Source organism: Benincasa hispida, chromosome 4 (assembly GCF_027475165.1).
Source record: "Benincasa hispida cultivar pf3 chromosome 4, pf3_genome.v1.1, whole genome shotgun sequence".
NCBI lineage: Eukaryota > Viridiplantae > Streptophyta > Magnoliopsida > Cucurbitales > Cucurbitaceae > Benincasa > Benincasa hispida.
Genome location: NC_143481.1, coordinates 27148693 through 27172373, shown reverse-complemented (window position 1 = coordinate 27172373; position 23681 = coordinate 27148693). Strand labels below are relative to the sequence as shown.

At 29.4% G+C, this 23681-nt stretch overlaps 1 protein-coding gene across 1 annotated transcript; it reads right to left on the bottom strand.

Annotated features, from left to right (window-relative positions):
* Positions 1-12350: 12350 nt before the first annotated feature.
* LOC120075225 (Ras guanine nucleotide exchange factor K) lies at positions 12351-17469 on the bottom strand. Its single transcript, XM_039028435.2, has 4 exons — positions 16677-17469; positions 14858-15221; positions 13512-13815; positions 12351-12618 (listed from the first exon to the last, which is right to left on the bottom strand). The coding sequence occupies exons 1-4, from the start codon at positions 17168-17170 to the stop codon at positions 12482-12484; spliced, it is 1299 nt and encodes a 432-aa protein (XP_038884363.1). The 5' UTR covers positions 17171-17469; the 3' UTR covers positions 12351-12481.
* Between the last annotated feature and the right edge of the window lie 6212 nt (positions 17470-23681).

Below are 23681 nucleotides of genomic sequence, written 5' to 3'. Positions count from 1 at the left end.
CTCTCCTTTTTTACTATCTTTTTTGTTTTTTGTTTTTAATATTTTCTCTTTAAAAAATAAAATAAAATAAATTTGTTTTTTAGTCAATGAAATGGTGAAAGATCCACGTTTCTAGTTTCCTCCTAACAAAATCTATGTACTACTTAAAAGATTGAGGCTACATAAGAGAAACTTTTGATTTTTTCTTTTATCTCAGACGTTTATAGAAATATTTTAGATAATGGAATGATAAATTTTTTCTCTCTCTTTTTGCTCTTTTAATGGATGATTATAGAGATATTTTAGGTAATTTTACATTAAAAATAATTTAAAATATCTCATTTCCCCCACTTTTAAGCATCACGGTAAAGATATTTTCCTATGTTTCTTAGCATCACATGTAAAAAAGAAAGAGAATTTATAACTTAAATAGGATAATTATTTTAAATTGTAAAATTGTTGAAAATATTTTAAAGTATAGTAAAATGTCACTGTCTATAAGTAATTGACTGCGATAGACATCTATAGTTGACATTGATAGATGTCTATCACGGATAGTAAAATTTTATTGTACTTATAAATAAGTTAACCAATTTTTCTTTATTTGAAAACACCCTAAATTTTATTTTTAACTAATATCTACTTAAAAAGAAATAACATTTTATCATTAATAATCTCTACTGACACATTAAATAAAAGGAAAAATATTGTTTTTAAAATTATTTTTAGTTTAGTTTTTTAATATCTACATTAGAAACCTTTTTTGTTTAAATGATCCACCATCACACATTAGCCAATTCAATAGATTTGATTCAAAATAAATGATTTATTCTTGATTTAAAAATAAATTCCCGTTAAAGACTTTTTTTTTTTAAAAAAAAATATCTAACAAACCCATTAATTAATTCAAAATATTTAGTTCAAAATAAATGTTCTATTGACATGTATGCTAATTTAATATAATTCAATGCCTATATAAACTTTTTTTTTTTCAATCTTCCAATTTTCAAATCTTTCTTTTCTAATATTTCAATTTCAATTTTCGATCATTTTTGAAGTTAAGCAATAGATGCATACAATTTCAGAGTGATTTAATGTAGTTTCTTGTTTTCAAATGCTTTTGTAGATTTTTTTCTGTTCTTCATGATTATTGTAGATACACATGGATCCTTACATATTAAAGATGGTGGATAAGAAGACCACTACTAATTCTCACATATTGAACGTGGTAGAGAAGAAGCCCATTACACCTTTTTCTTCACTTTTCAAAGTAAAGCACATCAATGAATTTAGTTTAGTGATTGTACATCTTTTTTGTTTCTTTCAATTTTGTTGTAGATACACCTGGATTGATATGTGATTTATATGTTTAAGACAAATGATCATATTTTAGGGTTTATCATATACATAAAAACGATTGTTTTGTTTGAAATAAAATTTGTAATGAAAACAATATTTTAGGGTCACAAATAGAAAAACAATATATTGGTTTAAATTAAAAATTGAAAATAATAGAAGTCATAGTTAAGGAAAATCGTTGAGAGAAAAGAGGAATTTCTCAGATGAATTCGATAACTTTATTGAGAATATATCTCACCATTTATAAACAAAATTATCTAACATGAGAAGAGCAAAAAAAATAAAGAATATTAAGTGAATGAATACAAATGGCACATTCTGAATAGGAAATTGAAGGGATCAAATCCCACAATAAAAGCACACAAACGTCTTGTGCTATTGAAATCTGATATAAAAAAACTTGAAAAATAGAGAATAAACATGAATAAAAAAAATAGCATACTTTTAGGAGAAGAGAATTACCTTTAAGACAGATCTTTAATTTTCTCTCGTTGTGAACATAATAACTCTTCTTCGATTTTGAACAATATATTATCATTACGTCTTCCCCGCTATTCTCCGGCAAGAATTGATTTGTTGGAACCCTTTTAGAGATACAAAGAGAAGAACAATATTGTATAGAAAGAACAATATTGTATAAAAACTATTTTCTCTAAATTGTGTGTCTTGAGAGTTGAAGAATTTTTTCTTCTCAAACAATTTTTGCAAAAAGTGAGAGTGAATCAAGAACTGCTTTTGTATCTTCAAAATCACGTTCTTCTTTTTGAGGGAGAAGAGAAGTTACATGTAACTTCCCTTAACTCACCATTTAACTCCCTTAACCACATGGGGAGTTAAAATCCAACCAAGGTTATTATTTAAGTTAATTGAATTGAATAAATAAATAAATTAATCTAATTAATTAATATAAGTTAATTAAATATCATATATTTAATTAACATTATATTTGAATCATATTCAAATGTATTTTCCTCTGATAACCTATATAGTTTAAATATGAATCTCATTCATATTATATTTAAGCTATAGTTTTGATATGAATTATCTCATTCATATTGTATAATATTTTAATCTTAGTCAAATATATATTATTCTCTCACATTATAAAGCTTAATTTTGAATCTAATTCAAAATCAACTTTATATAATATAATGTATCTATATACATTGTATTAATTGTATCATATACAATTAACATATAATTTCCTCATTATATGAATCTTATTCATATTATTTTAATATTTGAATCTTTTTCAAACATTAATACTCTCGTAATATATAGTTAATTTTGAATCTATCTTATTCAAAATTAACTTTATATTATAATGTATCTTATTCATAACCGCATTACTGCAAAACTAAAGATAACTCTTCAGAGGTGTCTCAAGTATAAAGCTAATTTGACTAGCTTCGTCTATAACAACGTCATTCATTTCTACCACGTTGAAATGGACCATCATGTCAAAGACATGCTCCCTGACAGACGCCCCTTTTGGCATACGGGCATTAAAAATGGAATTTAAAACATCATTTCTGAGATGAGTGGCCGGTTGGCCAAACAACCCCCGCAGCGAGTCCATGACCTTCCAAGCAGAGACCATGACTTCATGCTTCTTAGCCAATACTTTAGATAAGCTAGGTAGAATGTAGACCTTGGTCTTTTCATTAGCCTTGGTCCACCTATCATAGACCTCACGAACAATTCGTGAGGCGGTAGGTCCAGGGGTTGGAGGACATTCTTCCAATAGGACGAATTTCAGGTCGTTAATCATCAAAATCGTGTTGATTATATTTTTCCATTGTACATAGTTATCAACATTTAATTTAGCAGTTTCAAGCAAGGAGATTACTGCACTAGTCATATTTGCTGATACAAAACAAATCACTTATTTTAGACACTTATGCAAAAATAATTTTTATCCAACCAGTTTAGTAAAAACTAAATAATGAACCCAACATTACTTTACTTTATAATGATACTTCAGTGAAGTAGAATAAGTACCCTCTTGAGGTGAACAATTACTCCTTCACTGAATTGAGATATTCTCAATCAAACATTACACCAGAATAACTCTTATTCCTATAATATTTGATTATCATTGATTTTGTCCAGAAATCATTAACTGCCTTAGCTTTCTTGTAAGTGTAACCATTCATTTTCAACCCTATAACCCCGCCCCAAACAGTCTGCCTTAGGGAAGAATATAATTGATGCAATTGATTATAGCGTTCTAATCCATTTATAGAGTTACGCACTCAGGAGCCACGAGGCCGAGCTTGGAAATGACATTTCCAACTAATGAAGGAAACCACTAGATATGTTGACACACATATTTCTCCCACTTAGTATAAAAACTTTCTCCATTTACCTTGATATTGACCCATGCAAATACCTTTCTAAGGGAGAGTGTGTCCAGAGCACCACGAGGTCGAGCATGAATCTTACCTTGTGAACTTTTAGGGAGAACGTGAGCGGAAAAATGACATATCATATATATCTTTTTCCTCCCACTAAGTTTTTTGCAAAAGATGAGTTTATTAACTTAGTAAAATTCGACTAATTTATTTTAACTAAGTCCTTGTTAATTTACTCAATATAACGCTTATATTGATTATTTTAACAAATATGTGATTTCATTCATTAAACTCTTTAATAAAATTAATCATTTATTGCATGTTTATAAAATATTTGCCCAAAATCACTTTCCAGGTCAGTTTTACAGGTGGAGATGTTCGTTTTCGTCAGCTTAAACACCTCCTCCTAGGCAGAATATTCTTAAACAAAGGTCCCTTATGGACAATTATTTTATAAATTTAACCGTTTAACAGAGTTCGTTTTAATCCTATTAAAACGAATTAAAAGATTAACCTATTTCTAATCTCATGAGAAACGTGTTTAACATAAATCTAGGTGTATTAATTTTAAACCATTTAAAATTAACTTGGACATATGTTTGCATGCAACTCTTGATTATAGATTTCAATTCTAATTTCATTATACTTATAACCATTATAAAATAATGAAAAAGAAAATCTATAAATATGCATTTGTGATATTGATTAACATAACATTTATATTAATCTAGGTAATGTCATGCTTAATGCGACATTTTCATTAAATAATATAACAATTATATTATCACAAATGAAATCAGTTAACATGTTATCATACTATATAGCAATTATATTCTAGTATGATGCATGAGCATGCTTAATTAATCATGCAACCATAATATAACACTTATATTAAAAGGATGCATGAAACATGTTTATACGAAGGTGGGATTTTAAATCTATATGACATACAATATGCAACATATAAATCATATAATATAAACATACATTTCATGCACATTCAGTTATATAAAAGGAATTAATAGACTGATATTTGGCACTTTAATAAAATAATTAAATTAATATAATCGAGTTATACCAATTAAATTATAAACAAATAAAATCTAAAACCCTAGATTTTAGTAAATTTTAAAACAAAACAGAAAAAAACAAAAAAGAATTGCTTCTGTTTAGCGGCAATGGTGAATAAACCAGAGCTCAAAATGACGATCCAACTGTTCAAAATGATACCATAGGTGTCCTGAACATGCTAACCAAATTTCAGCACAATTCAACAATTATAACTCCAGCTATTGACAAATTTGTAAAAGTTTTCCCTAAAAAATCGAACTGCACTGCATAGTTTCTCTCCGTTTTTTCTTGTTTCGCATTTTTTTTCTCGGGTCTTATCATAACAACTTTTGTCACGAACAACACGGACTTATAGACTTGATTTACAGTAAAAATGCCCAAAAACAACGGGCCTGTACATGATCAAGTCAAGTAAAGCGAGTTTATGTGCCAAATATCGAAAACATCTATTAAGCCAAAAATACCCAAATAAAATTTATAGTACTCATCTCATGAATACAATGCATAAAAGCACCCATCATGTTCTTTTTTGTTTCTAAAAGCCAAAAAAAAAAAAAATTGTAAAAATTGCCAATTGAAGGGAATCGAATTCCAGCGGAAGTATGAGATCGTCTAGCATTTTGTTTTTAGTTTTTAAGGAAACAAAAACAGGAAAGAAAACAAAAATAATAATGGATAAACATTATAGAAAGCATACTTTAAAAGAAGAAACAAAGAGATAATGTAACAAACCTTTGTCGAATCCTGAACTTTCATATTTTTCTCTCCATCTTCTCACGAATGTTTCTTCAACGAACAAGAGACACCACCACAAGTGCAACCTTGTTATTCTCTAGGAATCCAAGGATAAAACAGTGGTATCTATCACCTTGGAGGAGGAATAATAATAGAGAATTGTTGAGAGGAAATCTAGATTGGAGACTAGTTTCACAATGAAATTTCATCCCTTGAATGGCCATAAAAGGATATTTGAATGGATTAGGGTTTACCCCTTCTCCGTGTTTTTTCCATTTTACCCTTAAGTCCAATTAATTAAATAAAATTTATTCAATTAATTAACATACCAATTAAATGACCATATACATTAAATCTAATTTAATATATATATATATATATATATATATATATATATTAATTAATGAATAAATAAACATCACATGTTTATTTTTCCTTCACCCCTCAAATTTAATTAATTAATTTTTCATGAATCTAATTCATAAGAATTTAATATTTGAATATTATTCAAATATTTCTCTCTTAATTATAGATCACATCTATAATTAACTATATTATATTAATCTCATCAATATGCGATTCCATCAATTGACTAAGTGGACCTTATGGACCTACAGATTATAAGTCCTAATGATATGAGATTAATTAATTAAACTATTTAATTAAATTAATCAATCTTTATTAACTATCGGTCACTTCACTAAAGACCACACTCTTCGCACTATAGATATATTTTTGTGTCCACGGATATAACTAATCAACAGTGAGTCGACCATTCACAAATCGCTTATAACTACAGTTGGGTCAAATTATCATTTTACCCATGTAGTTACCCTTGTTGTTTACCTCTAACACCTTAAGTACTACTGATTCCAATAGGTGTCAGTGAGAGGTTGTGGTCACAATGTTCAAGACCAGGAATCAACTATTAATGGACGAATTTATCTACTTTCCCTAAGGACGGGAAGGAGTGAATTCCTTGTTGAGTCGACTAACAAAAGCTGCTCTCACCCATGCAAATCAAAGAATTTCCCTTCTAGACAGGAGTTCACAACTCACTCGTGATTAAGGCCAAGTCACTTATGGTCCTTCTAGTGAAATGTAAGTCTTTTCTAGTAACGTTTTTATATAAAAAGACTATTCATTTCGTGGTTTGGTCTTATACAAACTCTTTGTATAGAATACCTTTACTCGCATGTCTCCACATGAACGATCAGCATCTGATCATTTATAACACTTTACAAAAATTGTAATATCTACAAAGTGTATCGTATTCCTAGTATCACTAGGATAAGGTACCCAGTCTTATTCATTTACTGTCTCCACATACATGTTTAAGTTTCATAAAACAACCTTGGATCTTAATTTATTGGATTGAATTTACGCAGACTAAACGTCAATATAATACCTCTTATTTTATTAGATATGTGATTTGTATTTACAAACTACAAGACACGTGAGATTTAGGACATCAACTCCAACAATATTGACATGACTCTAAAAACTCAACTTCTTCATTAACTTTTAAAATGGAAGATTACAACCCTTAAGTACTGACTCTAGAGTTCTCAAAGACGGATAACCAAGACTTTTATGCTAAATTGTCTTTGATACTAAACGATTTACAGATATACTAGAACTAGATAACATAAAAGCAATCATAATTTTATTTTTGTGCACTGGCTGTAGGGAGCCTGACCCAATGACACCTTCATTCAAACAGACCTCGACACCTTCCAGCTAGTATAATCCATCTCTAAGCACTCGCTTCAAAATGATTTGGCCCGTACCCTTGTCCTTAATAAGACAACAATCATCGTGAAACTCAATGTAAATATTATTGTCCTTTGTAAGCTTAGATATGTTGAGTAGATTCTTAGTAATATCAGGGATAAACAGTATACTATCAAGTTTCAATATATTAGCACCAGAGGCCAAAAAATCATTACCTATATGTCATATTTTTAAACTATCTCCTTTGATTACAATAACAGAGTCTTTACCTCCATATTCAATGGGATTTGCAAGGTTGTTATAGTCTGGCATCACGTGGTTGGAGGTGCCACTATCAACATACCAATTCGAGTCAGTAATAATATCTGGAGTGACAAGAAATTGATTCGCTATCTGAGAAGCTGCAAACACAGATGGATGTGGAGGCATTCCCTTGAATTGATTTGTATTGGAAGTTTGGGGCATTCCTTTATACTGATTGTGGTTGAAGTTACCACCCTCGTTTGGAGCTAAATTTGAAGCAAATTCTCTATTGTATCTATTATAACAGTGATAAGCAATGTCTCCAATCTTGTCACATATCCAACACACTAGTTTTTTGGGCTCGACCTCTCTTGCGGCCTCTAAAATTTCTATCGCCTTTATGACCTCCATTTGAATGAGAGTTGTTGCCTCTTTGAGCCTTTTGGCTATTATTGCTATTGGTTCCCTTAATGTTTGCCATATTCAATGTGGTAGTGTGACCAAAGCTTACATTAGGCATTTATGTTGTCTGACTTTCTAGGCATTTTTTCATAGAGTAAGAGCTCACACTGCATGTCTAACCAAGATATATCTCCTTTCCCTTGGAGCATGGCAACAATAGCGTTGAATTCTTCATCCAATACAAGACCTGTGACACTAACGCCCTTATAGAAACCAGACTCCCAACTTGCTTAAGGTAATCAGAGTGGGTTTTCATAATACGTTAATGCTCTTCCATTTTAAAGTTATTTTTTTTGTTATCGTCTGAAAAATTTGTCGACGATAGTCCTCTTCAGCCCTCGATTGTACGCCAAACAAAGTTGAATGTTGTTCCAGAGGTCTTTTGCACAACCACATCCCATCACTTGAACCGCCACCTGAAGGTCATAAAGTTGTATAGCCAACCCAATAGGAGTCGATCCACCATCATCCACATTTCATATTGAGGATTTACTTCTAAGCCGATTGAATAACTAGATGCTCCATTACCAAAGTCTTTTTCTGAGCTTTATGTGTCAGTCACTATCGTTGCATGTTGAGTCGTGCGATCACCAACAGCTGGTTGCAAAACCATTAGTGGATAAACTATATGTCCAGTTAGATGTCCTTTAAGTCGGTAGCTTTGAAGGATTGGGAGGGCAAGTTTTCATAGAAGAAAGTTACTCCAGTTCAGCTTTATAGAAGTGATTTAATTGAACAACTAATTTAAGGGAGGACTGCTAAAATTAGGGCTATTGGAATTCATGACTTAATTTCCTACCAAATAGATGGTAGTCATTCTACTCTGATACTAAGTTAAAGAGAATTGTTAAGAGAAAAGAGGAATTGCCCAGATGAATTCGATAACTTTATTGAGAATATATCTCACCATTTGTACACAAAATTCCCTAATATGGGAAGGGCAAAAAATAAAGAATATTAAGTAAATGAATAAAAATGGTACATTCTCATAGAAAATCTATAACAGTTGAGATTCTTTTCGAACAGATTTCGTTTGACTGATCCTTCTGAAATTGTGCTGACGAAGGCATGCTTACAGAGCTTGATTTCGTGACATGGCACTCTTTTTGTATGACACCATGGCTTTCTTCTTGTTTCTCCTAATAGTCATATCATATTACGGGAAAAAATGTGGAAGAGATTGTATTGGTTTAAATTAAATATTCAAATTATGAAAATCAAAATAAAAAATTCCACTCATTTGATTTTCCTAATTTGATCTATTTCAAAATTTTAATTTAGATTCAGTTTTGATCATCATGTTATATATTTAATATTAGATTTTATTTTTTGAATTATTTTTTGTTTTTCAATTTTGAAAAAGATGTTATCAATTTTTACTTTTAACCATATCGTGATGTATATTTTGTTTAAAATCAAATCTACTTGAATAAAAAATTTCTTTACCAATTTGTTAAATTAAACTCCATATTCAGGTACCTCCTCCTCCTCTTTTTTAAATATATATAGATTGCTTTGATTATTTTGTTATCTATTTAGTATTAAAAATCTAAAATTTTATAATTATTTATGTAAAATAATAAATATTCAATAACTGTTTTATTTAAAATTTTATTTATTTGTTGCTCAATGCTCTCTTTCAATTTTTGTATTTCACATTTATGTTCATGAATTATAAGTTTGGATAACAATATATATATATATATGAGATTTTTTTTCTTTTTAAAAAAAATGATCAAAATATAATACAGAAACAAAAGTTATGTTTTAAATTAATTTTTTTTAGATCTTATTTTGGTATTTAATATATAATCAATAATGTAAGATTCACTTAAACTAAAAAAAAATCACTAAACTTTTCTTTTAAGAGACAAAATCAATTTTTAGAGGTTTGTGTAAATAAAAGCTAGACTAAAACTAACCATTTAAACTTTTTTTTTTAAATATTATAATCTTATATACATCATAATTTAATTTAAAACTACAATGTTTAAGGTGCATCGGACACATTTGATTATTGGTTATATTTAAATGATTAAAATATTATATATATATATACTTCTAAAAGTAACGATATTATTCCTATATATCCATAAACGTTTCAAAAATACATTTGGACTAGAAGAATTTTAAAAATTATGGATGAAAATTGAAAAATGAAAGTGTTGAAGTGACATAGAACGAAAATTTTTATTACTACATTATTTTAGGTCATCGGTGTACGGTTTTTTTGTTATGATTATGTGTTTGAAATTTTAAGGGAGATTCCTACTCTAAGGTTGTTTTCTAAACGGTTAAAGTTTAGGAATAATGTTGCAACTTTTGAAACTACAATAATATCTTTGAAGCAACCGGCAAAGTTCAAGTGTATTTATTTTATTTTAGTATGTGATTGCGAACTTGAGATTTATTGTGTTTTAATTATCAGATTTATCAAAGTGAGCTTAGCTAACTGTAATTGATAGCTAAAACACATTTTATATTAGTTGAACTAACTTACTTTGCCTCTTATCTCTACCATTGGTTGTACCAAAAAATATATCAATATTCTTTTAAAAATAAAATAAAATAATCGAAATACAATTAAAGTTCATAATATATGATTTTTATTTAAATATATATATATTATTCTATTTAGAGATTTTTACAAGAAAATCCCTCTTGGTGGCATATATTTCATAAATGTACTTAAATTTTAAATTTTTCAGTAAAGGCTTTTAGAGATAATTTTGGATAATTTACCATTTTCCCTCTTCTTTTTTTTTTTTTTTTACTTTTTTTTTAATGTTAAATATACCTTGATTTACAAAATTTTCTCTTGTCATAATTATAGGGGTTTATTCCATTTTCTTCATCTTTTTTCACCAACTCCTTCATGTTGAATAAGGAGTCTTTCATCTTCACTCTTGACATCTTCCCTTTCTTCACACAGGTCTTTTTTTTTTTTTTTTTTTTTTTTTACTTTCAAATTTTCTTCCCTATTGATTTTTTGGTTTTTTCCCCTTATTTTCGAGTTCTTCTTCCAGTTCCCTTCCTGTAGCCGGCCGTCGTCATTTGACGAAATCTATAACCATCACGCCGGTGTTGAAGTAACAAGGTTTCCAGCCAAGAAACGTGCCGGAAAATCATGAGGTGAAATACTTGGTGAAGTTCTCGTGATAGTATTCCGACGCTCCGATGGTTCAAGAACCCAAGTAATTCTCATATAATTAAGTGGAAGTTCAAGCATTTGTCGTAACAATGTCGAAATTAGATTCTGAACAATCATCGGATTGAAGTAATATACCTTGAATTTCAACGAGGGAAAGCGGATCTAACAACAACTTGGTGACAGTTCTATATATTCTGTGTATACATGGGTATATTTAGGTGTAATATTTTATACATAGAGATATGATTAAATTACAATATATGAAATATATATCCAATTGTTTATACAATAGGTGCTTTGTTTTCGTTTTATCTTTTGTTTGTATATCAAGGAATATGTTGCATGTTAGATATTTAAATAAAATTTTAGACATATAGACCATGCATAAAAAATTGCTTAAGTTCCTTCAATATATAATAGGGTGTATCTTTTTTTCGATATGTTTTTTTTTTCCAATTATTCGAGTTGTGTGTTTCATTTAATCTATTTATTCGAAAAAAAATTCTATATATTCAATAGGTTTTGCAAACGTTGTTGCTAAATATTGCTAAGGGTTAGTAATAATTATATAGATTTTGTATATACACAGGTATATTTAGGTGTGATATTCCATATACAAGGATATGATTAAAGTACAATGTGACACGTATATCTAGTTGTAGTATATACAATAGGTGTTTTATTTTTGTTTTAATTTTGTTTTAATTTTTCCTTTATATACTGAGGTATATATTATACGTTAGATATTTAAATAAACCTATGAAAAGTTGGAAATATGAAAGAAAATAAAAGGTAAAGATATTAATATAATATAGGTTATATTTAAGGCATTTTATGTAGAAAATCCTTGTATTTAACAACTTCGAAATTATGTGTTTGTTTGGGCTTTAAGTCTTAAGTCTTATGGGCCTATGGGCTTTTCCCAATCTAGTTGCCTTAAACATCAAAATCAGCGTACGTTCTTCATTTATTATCATTGTCTCAATTAAAATATTAAATTTATTATTGTTTAAATTAAATTCTTAAAACTTTCTCAAGTGAATCCATTTGAACTTTATAATTCTATAACGAGTTTTTTAAAGTGCAATTTTTAAAATAAAATTTGATTAAACCATAATAATAATTTCCATACAAACAAAATAGAACATAACGTGAAATATAAGAAAACTAAAATATGACAGAGTTTTCAAATGCTAGAACTAAAATAATATTTTTCTTAAATCTATTTTTAAATAACAACGCATACTACCACAATTCCACTATGAGAGATGAAACATGGCTGTTTAGAGTAATAATGAATCTTTTATCCACTTATGACAATACAATATTTCTTATAAAATTACTTGACCTAAAAATGCAAGTTTTTGTTAAAAGTTTGATTAGGTTTTTTGGTTTAAGATAATACGACAACCTTACTCAAAATCCACATAACTAGAGAAAATTCGAATGCGAAGAGTGTATGAAGCAATCCTCGATCTAATGCATATCCAAACAGTGTAATTCCTCCATTGTTGTGTTGCAAATATGACACTGCCAAAATCACAACATAATTACTTCAATCAAAACGATAAGATTCCAAGTCTAGCTTTGCACAATCAAATCAATATTAGATTAAAAATTTAATCTTTAAACTTCGGTTTAGATTCTAATCGAGAGCTTTTGAAGTCCTAACCAAAAGAGGTAACATGTTGAGGATCCAACGTTGAAAAGATATTTAAAAATTGAATTGTCAAATATTTATACATTGTTAAAAACTTTAGGATCACATATTAGACACAACTTCAAAGGTCGATGAACATAAACTTGTAATTTAGGTTAAGCTTTGTAGTAAGTTTCAATTATATTCTCGGGATCTGAAAATTTTTAGGCGTCGTTTGGTAACCATTTGAGTTGTGGTTTTTATTTTTAAAAGTTAAGCCTGTAGACGTTACTTTCTTCTTCAAATTTCTTCCATAATTATCTATTTTTTACCAATAGTTTAAAAAACTAAAAAAAAAAAAGCTTTTAAATACTTATTTTTGTATTTAGAATTTAGCCAAAAATTCAATCATTGTACTTGAGATGCAAATCATTGTAAAAAATAGGAAGAAAATAGGCATAATTTTTAAAAACAGAAATAAAGAAGGAAATGATTACCAAATAAACCTTAATTATCTATGAAATTATTTCAAAAAAGAAAAAAAACAATACTCAATTTCAAATTATTTCAAGCAATTTATTTTCAAACCTACTTAAAGTAAAGTCAACCATTCTAATTTCTACACATTTGATATCATGCTGATTTCATCATTTTTGTATAAAAAAATAATTAATGATATTTTTTAAAAACAAAATTCGAAGTAAAAAAAAATGTGAAAATGAAAATTTCTAAATTTAAGAGTATAATTGAAACTATGAAGTTTACGAGAGCAGAATTCACTAACCTAAAGCCTGTCTGATTTGGAAGGAAGAAGGTTCTTGTGTGTTCACTGAAATCAAAACATCCGATGATGAATCTGAATCGGTGTCGTTGTCGTCGTCACTGTTACTGTTATTATTGTTGTCTTTTTTATCGTCGACGGATGGTGGCAATGGCAGAGATTTGGTCGGGTTGGATCCAGTGGCAGCGGAGGTGACTAGCATGTGCCATCGGGTTGCAACCGAAGCGATTCCTTGTGCTCTGTGAGTAATTCTTGCAGCTCCAAATAGGCACAAGAAGAATCCGCATAATTGAACTGCCGAGCAAACCTAAATTTCCAATTTTATTGTTGAATCAATTTCATAATAAATATGGTTTTTTAACTTTTAATTAAATATATTTTTTAATATACATTATATTTGGTACCTAGTTGGTATCTAGATTTTAAAATATAATAATTTTATTTTGACTTTAACTTTTGTTTCTATTTGATCCTCGAATTTTATTTTTTACATTTTTTACTATTCAGCTCTTGATGTTAATATCGATTGATTAGTTTAAGACCATTAAATTGATATAGTTAAAGTAGTTTACACTAATTTTCAAACTAATTTTCATCACTAATAAAATTAATTAAAAAATTTCACATTGCATCATACTGATTTAAATTAATTAACTAAAAGTTAAAGCTAAAGATCAAATTGAGTGTTGCTAAAAACTCAAGGGTAGAAGTGTAAAATATTGAAAAGACAATAAAAACTAAATTCGAAACTCAAGAATAAAAATATAACATTACGAAATTGATGATCAAATGAAAATTAAATTAAACATTTTAAAACTTATCAACTAAATAAAAATTAGAATAAAAACGATAAATAGATATTCAACCTAGATCATCAATGGATCCATTATATAGTCCATCTTGATCTGATTCATCTTCACTACATTTTATTTAAAATAAAATAAAAAAAATCATGATGAGAATCACACACACATATATACATATATATTATCAATTGGTCCTTACTATATTATATTTTTTCATCTATTATTTAGTTGTTTAAGTTTCTCTCTAATTTTTTTCTTTTAGTTCTGTGAGAAAATGACCATTAACTTGAAATTGTTTGTAATACACATACCGATCAAAATTATGACATTAATTTTTAAAAACAAAATGAAGATAAACATCAAAATGATATTAATTTAAAAGGTTTAAAGACTACCTTAGACATTTTTAAATTTTTATAACGAAAATGGTACTAAAATGAAATTTAAATTAAAATAAAAACAAAACGAAAAAATAATGATTTCTAAAAGTACAAAATAACGAAGTCTAAAATATATGATGATAATAAAAGTTTGAGCATATACCACAACGTCGCCAGAATTGAAGAAATTTTTGTCAGTTTTAGAGGCTAAAACCAAGAGCAATGCAACAAACTGGCTAACTGTAATAACGAGCAGGCACACAATTATGAAGAATCGGTACCGATGGCTCGTAACCGATAACTGTTTTCTGATCCTCAAATGTTCGTTGAAGATCACCACCACATCCGATCCCGAACCGCTGCTCGTTTCGAACAGCTTGTGAACCCCTTGTAGCCTAAGAATTTGCAACTCGCATGTGAGCCGGAACAATACACAAACGAGCAAAAACACCCCAGTTCGGTACATCCACGATCCCAACACGAATATGAATAAAATCGAGTTCACTGGAAACCCTGCCTTGTTCATCCTGTGATGGTAAGGAGAATGAATGAAAAGAAGATCAATTGAATTACAAGTTTCGATCATGAATTTTTAAGATTGTGTGTTAATTTGACCTATGAACATTAAAATATGTTTCATAAATTCTTAAACTTTTAATTTTATATCTATTATTAGATATAAACTTGAAAATATAGAGTTCTTTTAAATATCTTAGTATAAATCTATTAATTTTTTTTTTTTAAATGTGAATATTGTTTAAGAAAAAAACAAAAGATAAATAAACTATATTAGATAGTTTTTTAAGTTTAAGAACCAAGTAAATAGAAACTTGAAAGTTGACTGCACATTAATTATAAACAATAATATATGTTATAGTCTTTTGTTTTGTTTGTGTATTTTTCATCATCTTTTATGCATCAACATTTTCAATGTACTCTCCGAATTTATAGGAGGAAAAATATCAAAATTTCCTCCAAATTTCTAAAGATGGTAGTTTTTTTTTTTAAAAAAAAATCTTTTCTCATGGTAAATTATTATTGTTTTGATTGTAAAAAGGAAAAAAAAAAAAAAACCTTCAACCAAAGTATAATTTTGCGAGAGAACGAAATTCTAAATTTGTATTCAAATAATTGTTTTAAAACGGTTATAAAAGCCAATGGATAATATTGCATGTTTTAAAAATATATGAGTAATTTTGAAAAAAAATAATTTTAAAAGTATCGTTTTAGTAATAATTATGGAGGAGGAGTGGAGGAAGAATCAAACTTTTGACTTCTAAAAGAAGCTCATCACAATTATCGACAATCTAAGCTCACTTTGGCACGTTCAAGAATATTTGAATCACAACTTTCTTAAAAATTTCATAATAGACCTTTTAAAATATCTGCGACCAAAGTGGTTTGTTTTTTCAAATAGTTTAAATACTATTATAGTCTTTATACTTTTTAGTTCTGGTTAATCATTTTAGTCCACCTACCTTTAAAATGTTTATTTTTATCTCTATACTTTCAACTCAGTTGATTTTAATCCCTTTACTTTCATAATGTTTATTTTGGTTACTATACTTTCAATTTTGATTCATTTTGATCCTTGAATTTATAAAAAGTGACTATTTTAATCCTTTAAAAATGAAAATGACAGGATAAAAAATGGTCACTTTTTAAAGAATAAAAATCAAAATAAACTAAAATCTAAAATACAAGAACTATAATAAGCAATTTTAAAGTGTATGAACCAATATGAACTAAAGTTGAGAGTATAAAAATTAAAATAAATATTTTAAAAGTATAATTATTAAAATGAATCAAAACCTTAAAATAAAGGACCAAAACAATATTTAACCATTTCAAAAACTCCACAAATAAAAAGGAAGGAAGATATATATACATATACGAAAATGAAATAGAAATAAAAGAATTAATTATGTATTAATTAAGGTATTTAGGTATTAATCAAGGTTAAGCAGTTGAATTAAACTCACGGAAATGAAATCTTGACGGTGGAGAAGAATATGATCTTGTGGGCCAACTCAACGAAGAACGACGGAAAAAGAATGTACGCAACGCAACGGAACCACTTCTCCAGTTCACGCGCATAACCTTTCTGCACATACACTGAATCTTCTTGCAATCCCTCCAAGAACAGAAGCTGCCGGAGTCCGTACCGCCGGAAGAATCGGCACAGGCTCAAGAATCCGACCGCCGCCAGTCCGGATTCCGGAACCTGAACCAGTTTATTGAACGAGATCGGATCGTCGGCCGGATCTCGGACGGCGAGGATCGCCACGCCAGGGACGACGAAGGTCAGGAAAGTGAAGGTGAAGTAGGAGAAGAACTTTCCGGCGGCGGAGGAGTGGTCGAGAGCGCACCATTTGAGGCTGATTCGGAAGTTGCGAAGATCATCGGAGGTTAGGGATTTGGATCTGCAGTATGAGTGTTGGAGGAGGAGAGGGAGGTTTGATTCGCCAGAGTCCATGACGGAGGAGAGATTTTTTGTTAAAAAAATTGAGAATTGGAAAGTGAATATTGGTGGTGAGATTTATGTGAGAAAGCAAAAAAAGAAGAGGGGAAGCTTTTTTTAAATAGTGGAGAGTGAAAGAATATGGAGAGAAAGGAAGGTGCAGAGTTCTGCCTTGTGACAAAGGTTACCGCCAACCCAATTCTCTAATATTTTCTTTCTCTTTTCATTTTTCTTTCTTCGTGTTTTTTAATTTCAAATAATGCAATTGTTTGTAAGGTTTAAAAAATATATTTAAATTAATAAAGAAACATTTTCATAAACAAGTCTATTATTTATGTGTCTGAATTTTTGTTTGATATAATAAAATATCGATTCATATCGAACTCATGAAAAGGTGAACATAAATCTATTTCAAAACTCATATTGATAATAACACATGAATGCAAAATGAAAAATCACACGAATGGATTTTTTTTTTTTGGCTCCCCATTTCTTTTCCTCTATTTCTGATAGATTGTAATCTTGAATCTCTATGGAGCTTCCAACGGCTGCCACGTGGAGAATGCAAAATTGGTGTCCGTGTGAAGGGCACTCCAACGACTTTCACGGGCAGATAGGAGCAGGAAAGCCCCTTACTATTTCGCCACCTGGGTTTTCTCTTGCCCACAAATCCCCCACTTTTTACAACCACTCACGTTTTTTTTTCATTCCTTCAAATGATCGATAAAAAATATATATATGGTAATATTAGGGTGCACCTCATTTTTGTACTTTTTACTTTTTTTTTTAATCATATAAAAATATTTTAAAAAATATTTTTTTTAAATTTTATAAATATCTGGATGTATTTTGAGGTTATTGGTCTTTGTATAGTTTGTCCATTTAATATCTAGATCACAATTTTGCATGTCACAATTTTTTTTTAAAAAAAAATTCTTAATTTTTTTTTCTATGTGATTTGAGGTACTACATGAACAATTTGCCATAGTTAATATTTACTACAGAGTTTTAATTTTGTCAAATTCTATGGTAAATTTAGATGGGTGTTGCATTCCACTAATTCACCTAATAATTTTTAAGTAATTACAATTTTCTATGATCTCACTAATTTCTAAAACATAAAGCTTTTACCATGATTAATAATTAGTGTAATAAATAATTGATTGATTTTGTAAGTACTTAGGAACTCGCCCTAGTATGCCCTTAGCCATTCATTGATTATTTAGTATCATAAACCTTTTGGTTTAGCAAAATTCACGAATTTCACAAAAAATTAGTTTTAATGTCATTTTCCTATGCACTTTATTGATTGGCTGCTACTTTTGTATTTTTATGATAACAAATGGTGAAATATATGTATAAACAATTATTACAAAATTTAGAAATATATAAAAAAAATACGAGCAATATTTTGGTATATTCTAATATGCATATCTTTGCGAGTCCCAATCACATACAACAACAAAAGAAAAAAGTAAAAAAAAAAAGAAAAGAAAAAATTATCATGTAACAAATTATTATTAAGCAATTGAATAAAATACATATACAATGAATGTAATTTTCAATATATCTAGGGGTGTTCAAATAACCCGACAACCCGAACAATCTAGACTACCCAACCCAAAAAGTCATGGTTGGGTTGGATTAGTTTTGTTCTTGGGTTGGATTGAGTTAAAATTTTTGTATTTCTGTTGAGCTAGGTTGGGTGACTATATATATGTGTGTGTGTTTAAAGTTTGATTAATTTGTGAATTTTTAATTTTTTTTTTCTTTTAAAATTCTTATGATATTTGTCTTTGTTTAAAGTTTGCAACAAATATCATAGATATTTGGTATTTAGCATTTGAATTTTATGAGATTTTAGTTATTAGTTATATTTTATATATAAATTTATATATTTGTAATTAAAAAGAAAAGATAAGTTATAACCGACAACCCAATCCGAATTTTAAGGATTGAGTTGGAAACTTTATTTGGGTCCTTTAAGTTGTGAATCTAACCAACTTGAAATTTCGCATTCATCCAAAAAAATACCCTCAATTTCTAGATACACCTCTAGATATATCCAAATGTTTTTCAATTGTTATAGGTTATACCTACAAAGTATGAGACATAAAAGAAGGAATGCAAGCAAGTTCAATGGGCTGAGGCCCACCGCAATAGACCCGATTTTAAGGGCCAATGTCCCTTCAAATTGGGCTTAAATAGAGGGATCGTGACGTGGTGGAATGAAAATCTTAGCTTGCACTCAATTTGACCACAATTTTTTAAGAATGTTGTATTCATGGTTTAAAATGTGGACATTGACGAGAAGATATCAATTAAAACAAGAAATTAAAACTAATAATAAATGGCTTCTTTCAAATACAGAAAACTAAATCAAAATATTTATAAATTTAGCAAAATTTTACTACCTATTTGCGATAAATCACGATAGATCGAGATATACTACCATCGGTATCTATCATGACATAGGTAGATATAGATAGTAGTCTATCACGATTTATCGAAGATAGACTGTGATATTTTACTATTATTTGTAAATATTTTCAACAATTTTGACATTTAAAATAATTTTCCTAGTAAATAAATAAAATATGTAATGAAATAAACTATGACTTAATACACTACCAAATCATTCCTAACGATTAAAGCCTGAAGCCAATTTAGAAAGGTGGTTTCATAGTTCTACAAGAACTTCTCAAGAACTGTCATGTTGATAATGTCATTGGTTACGTATATTTGGGTTTGTCCAATGAGACAAAAGTTGAAGACTTCATGTGATCGGGCTAGGCAAAGCACCACTTGCACCACCTATTTGATGTTGTTAGATTGAGATCCTCACCATTTTAGGAGACGGATTACCTAAACACGTATTGAAAATATGGTAACAATTTGAACTCACGATGTATCAAAAACATCATAGATAGACTTTCATTATTGAGTTATATTTAAATGGACAATGTACTTAAGACTATGATGTTAGACATATTTAAATAATAATATGTTTAATTAAAGTATGAGATATGTATGTGGATTAATAATTTATCATATTTTATTAGATTGGACCCTATTATGTGATCCAATTAATTAAGGCCTAGATTCCTAATTGAGTGTGGATTTAATAGGTAGAAACTCATTCCTAGTTAATTAGGGTTTAATGGGAACCCTAACTAGTATATAAAGAGACCTTAGAGCTCTGGTCCCCAATATACAAAAACAATAAGCACTCAGTCTTTCTTGAATCCTATCTAGAGAGAGATCCCACTAAGGCATTCGGAGCTTGGGTTGAGGAAGACCATAGTCATCCATCATAAGCTATCATCAATTTTGCAATAGAATCCGGTATGTTATTCTTGACAATTTGACATGAATGATCCTAGGATTTATCCATTCAATATAGATATAAAGAATTTATGCTAACAAGTGGCATCAGAGCATGGATTTCATGTTGAATTGTCAATTCATATTTGTTTGTCATGGATCTTGATTCAATTTTGGGTAAAGAAGTTTAAAGAATTTTTTAAAAAAAGTCATGTTTATAATAGAAAAAGCTACTATGGGAGGAATTTTCATTGATGTTCTTCGTTTATTAATCAATCTGTTTGATTTTTCCAGTGATTCTTATATGATCTTGTTTGATCTTGCCAGTGATTCTTGATCTTGATTATTGATAATTGAGTGAATTTAAATCTAGTTTTTAAATTAATAAGGTTTGTGAATTTGAATCTAAAGTTTTACTAGTGGTTTAAGTCAAGATTTGAATAATCATATTGTGGATTCAAGATTAATTGATCATGCTATGGTTTAAATTTAAATATAATTGATAATGTGGTAAATTTAAAATTAGATTTGATTGATATTTTGGTGAATTTAAATTTAAATTTGATTGATGATATTTAGCGATATTCACATGTTTTGTTGCTTTAATTGTATTGTGTTTATGCAATTATTAAGTGAATATTGGTAAAAACTATTTGATGTTCTTCCTTTTTTTTTTTTTTTTTGTACAATAATATTATTATATTATTGTGTCTTATATTTTAGATTGAGTTGATCAAAATAATATGTTACCAAAGTAGCCTCTGTTATCTAGATTAATTAAATTCTAAAATGATGTGCATATTCATGAATTTATGCGGATAATTATCGGCCAAAGGAAGATAATTATTTGGCCAAATTGTGGATATGCATGTGGTAATGAGTATGTGGCAATTATAAGGATTGCTCATGTGAAAAATAGTCGATCTAAAGAAAGGCTATTTTTTGACAGAGTTAATTGTCAGTACTTTGATTACTACATTGAGAGTACCATTTACAGTTGGTGTTTTTTGCCCAAAGGCTGGACATCAATGTTGTGCTAGGTATCTTGTTAAAGGGGTCTATCACATATGTGAAATTATTTTGTTATGTTTTATTTGTGAGCATATGTTTTGTTGTTTATTGTTTCAGTGGTCTTACTCAAATATCTGGAAATCTAAGTTCAATTCTTAAGTTGAATGGATCGAACTTCAAGATTTGGAAACTAGAGATACTTCTTGGGTGTATGGATTTAGACCTTGCATTAAGGACCCATAAACCTACTTCTACTGAGGAGCAGCCAAATACGGCTAATATAGAGAAGTGGGAACGGTCAAATCGCATGTATCTGATGATCATTAGACACTCCATTCCGGAGTCTTTTCGGGGTTCTATCACGGAAAGTGAAAATGCCAATAAGTTCCTTGCTCAAATTGAAAAATATTTTACTAAAAATGAAAAAAGGGAAGCAAGTAGTCTTTTGACTTTTTTAACTTCTATGAGGTATAAGGGCAATGGAAACATAAGAGAGTACATTATGAAAATGTCCAATCTCGCAGGTAAATTAAAGGCACTTGATATCGAGATAAATAAAAATTTACTCGTGCATCTGGTACTTATCTCTCGATAAATGGAGTATTAATGAGCTTATCTCACAATGTGTGCAAGAAGAATATAGGATTAAGAGATAAATGACAGAAAGTGCTCATTTGGCAAGAATTGTGGATGCTACAGAAGGGACATCTCAGCAGAATAAAAACAAGAAATAAGCTACTAAAAATCCTTGTTTTTCTGCAAAAAGAAAGGTCACTTCAAGAAAGATTGTCCCAAGTACGCCACGTAAACTTCTTATTTTGGTTTGTTCTGAAGTTAATTTAGCTTCTGTACCTACAGATACTTGGTGGGTATATTCTGGTGCTACTACTCACATAAGTATATCAATGCAGGGTATCCTGTGGAGCCGGCCGCCAAGTGATGCTGAAAGATTCATCTATGTGGGCGATCACAAAGTAGTTCCAGTTGAAGCTATTGGAAATTTTAGATTACTTTTAAAAACTGGTTGTTATTTGGATCTAAATGAGACTTTTGTTGTACTGTCATTTAGACGGAATTTAGTTTCTATTTCCAGTTTGGACAAATTTGATTTTTCTTGTTCTTTTAGAAATAATAAAGTTAGTCGTTTTCAAGATTCTAAGCTTATTGGTACCGGTTCTTTAATTGATAATCTATATATGCTTGATTCTTTTGCTTCATTTAACAAGATCCTGTTATCTAATTCATGTGGTACAAAACGTAAATTAAATGAGAATTTCGTTATGTTATGGCACAAGCGTTCAGGTCACATCTCTAAATAGAGAATTCAGAGACTTGTGTCAAATGGAATTCTTGATTCCCTTGATTTAAGTAACTTCAATGTTTGTGTGGAATGTATTAAGGGAAAACAGATAAACATAAGAAAATTAGGTGCCAACAGATGCTCAGACGTCTTAGAACTAATACATACAGACATTTGTGGTCCATTCCCTACGACCTCTTGGAATGGACAACAATATTTTATTACGTTCATAGACGACTATTCAAGATATGGGTACCTATATTTAATTCATGAGAAGTCTCAATCCTTAGACGTTTTCAAATCTTTCAAAGCTGAAGTTGAATTTCAACTTGGAAAGAAAATTAAGGCTGTCAAATCTGATCGTGGTAGTGAATATTACGGTAGATATGATGGATTAGGTAAATAACGTCCAAGGCCCTTTGCCAAATACCTAGAGAAATGTGGAATCATCCCGCAATACACTATGTTGGGCAAACCCAGCATGAATGGTGTAGTGGAAAGGAGAAATAGAACACTTAAGGATATGGTAAGAAGTATGATTAGTCATTCTTCTTTACCAAAATCCCTTTGGGGTAAGGCACTAAAGACTGCAACATATATTCTTAATAGGGTACCAAGTAAAGCAATAGCCAAAACCCCTTATGAGTTGCGGACAGAAAAGAAGCCTAGTATTAGGCATCTTCACATATGGGGTTGTCCAACTGAGGCTAGGCCTTATAGGCCTAATGAAAGAAAAATGGACTCAAGAACTATTAGCTGCTATTTTATTGGGTATTCTAAGCACTCTCGGGGCTTCAAGTTTTATGATCCCATTTCTAGATCATTGTTTGAGACAGGAAATGCTAGATTTCTTGAGGATGTTGAGTTTGAGGGAAAGATAACATAAGGAAA

What these genes read in the sequence shown, in the direction of transcription:
- LOC120075225 (XM_039028435.2), bottom strand. Translation starts at nt 17,170, where the DNA reads ATGGACTCTGGCGAATCAAACCTCCCTCTCCTCCTCCAACACTCATAC. An exon ending in ACCGTCAAGATTTCATTTCC is followed by an intron (nt 15,222 to 16,676) that starts GTGAGTTTAATT and finishes TTACCATCACAG; the next exon opens with GATGAACAAGGCAGGGTTTC. An exon ending in CCAAATCAGACAGGCTTTAG is followed by an intron (nt 12,619 to 13,511) that starts GTTAGTGAATTC and finishes TGATTTTGGCAG; the next exon opens with TGTCATATTTGCAACACAAC.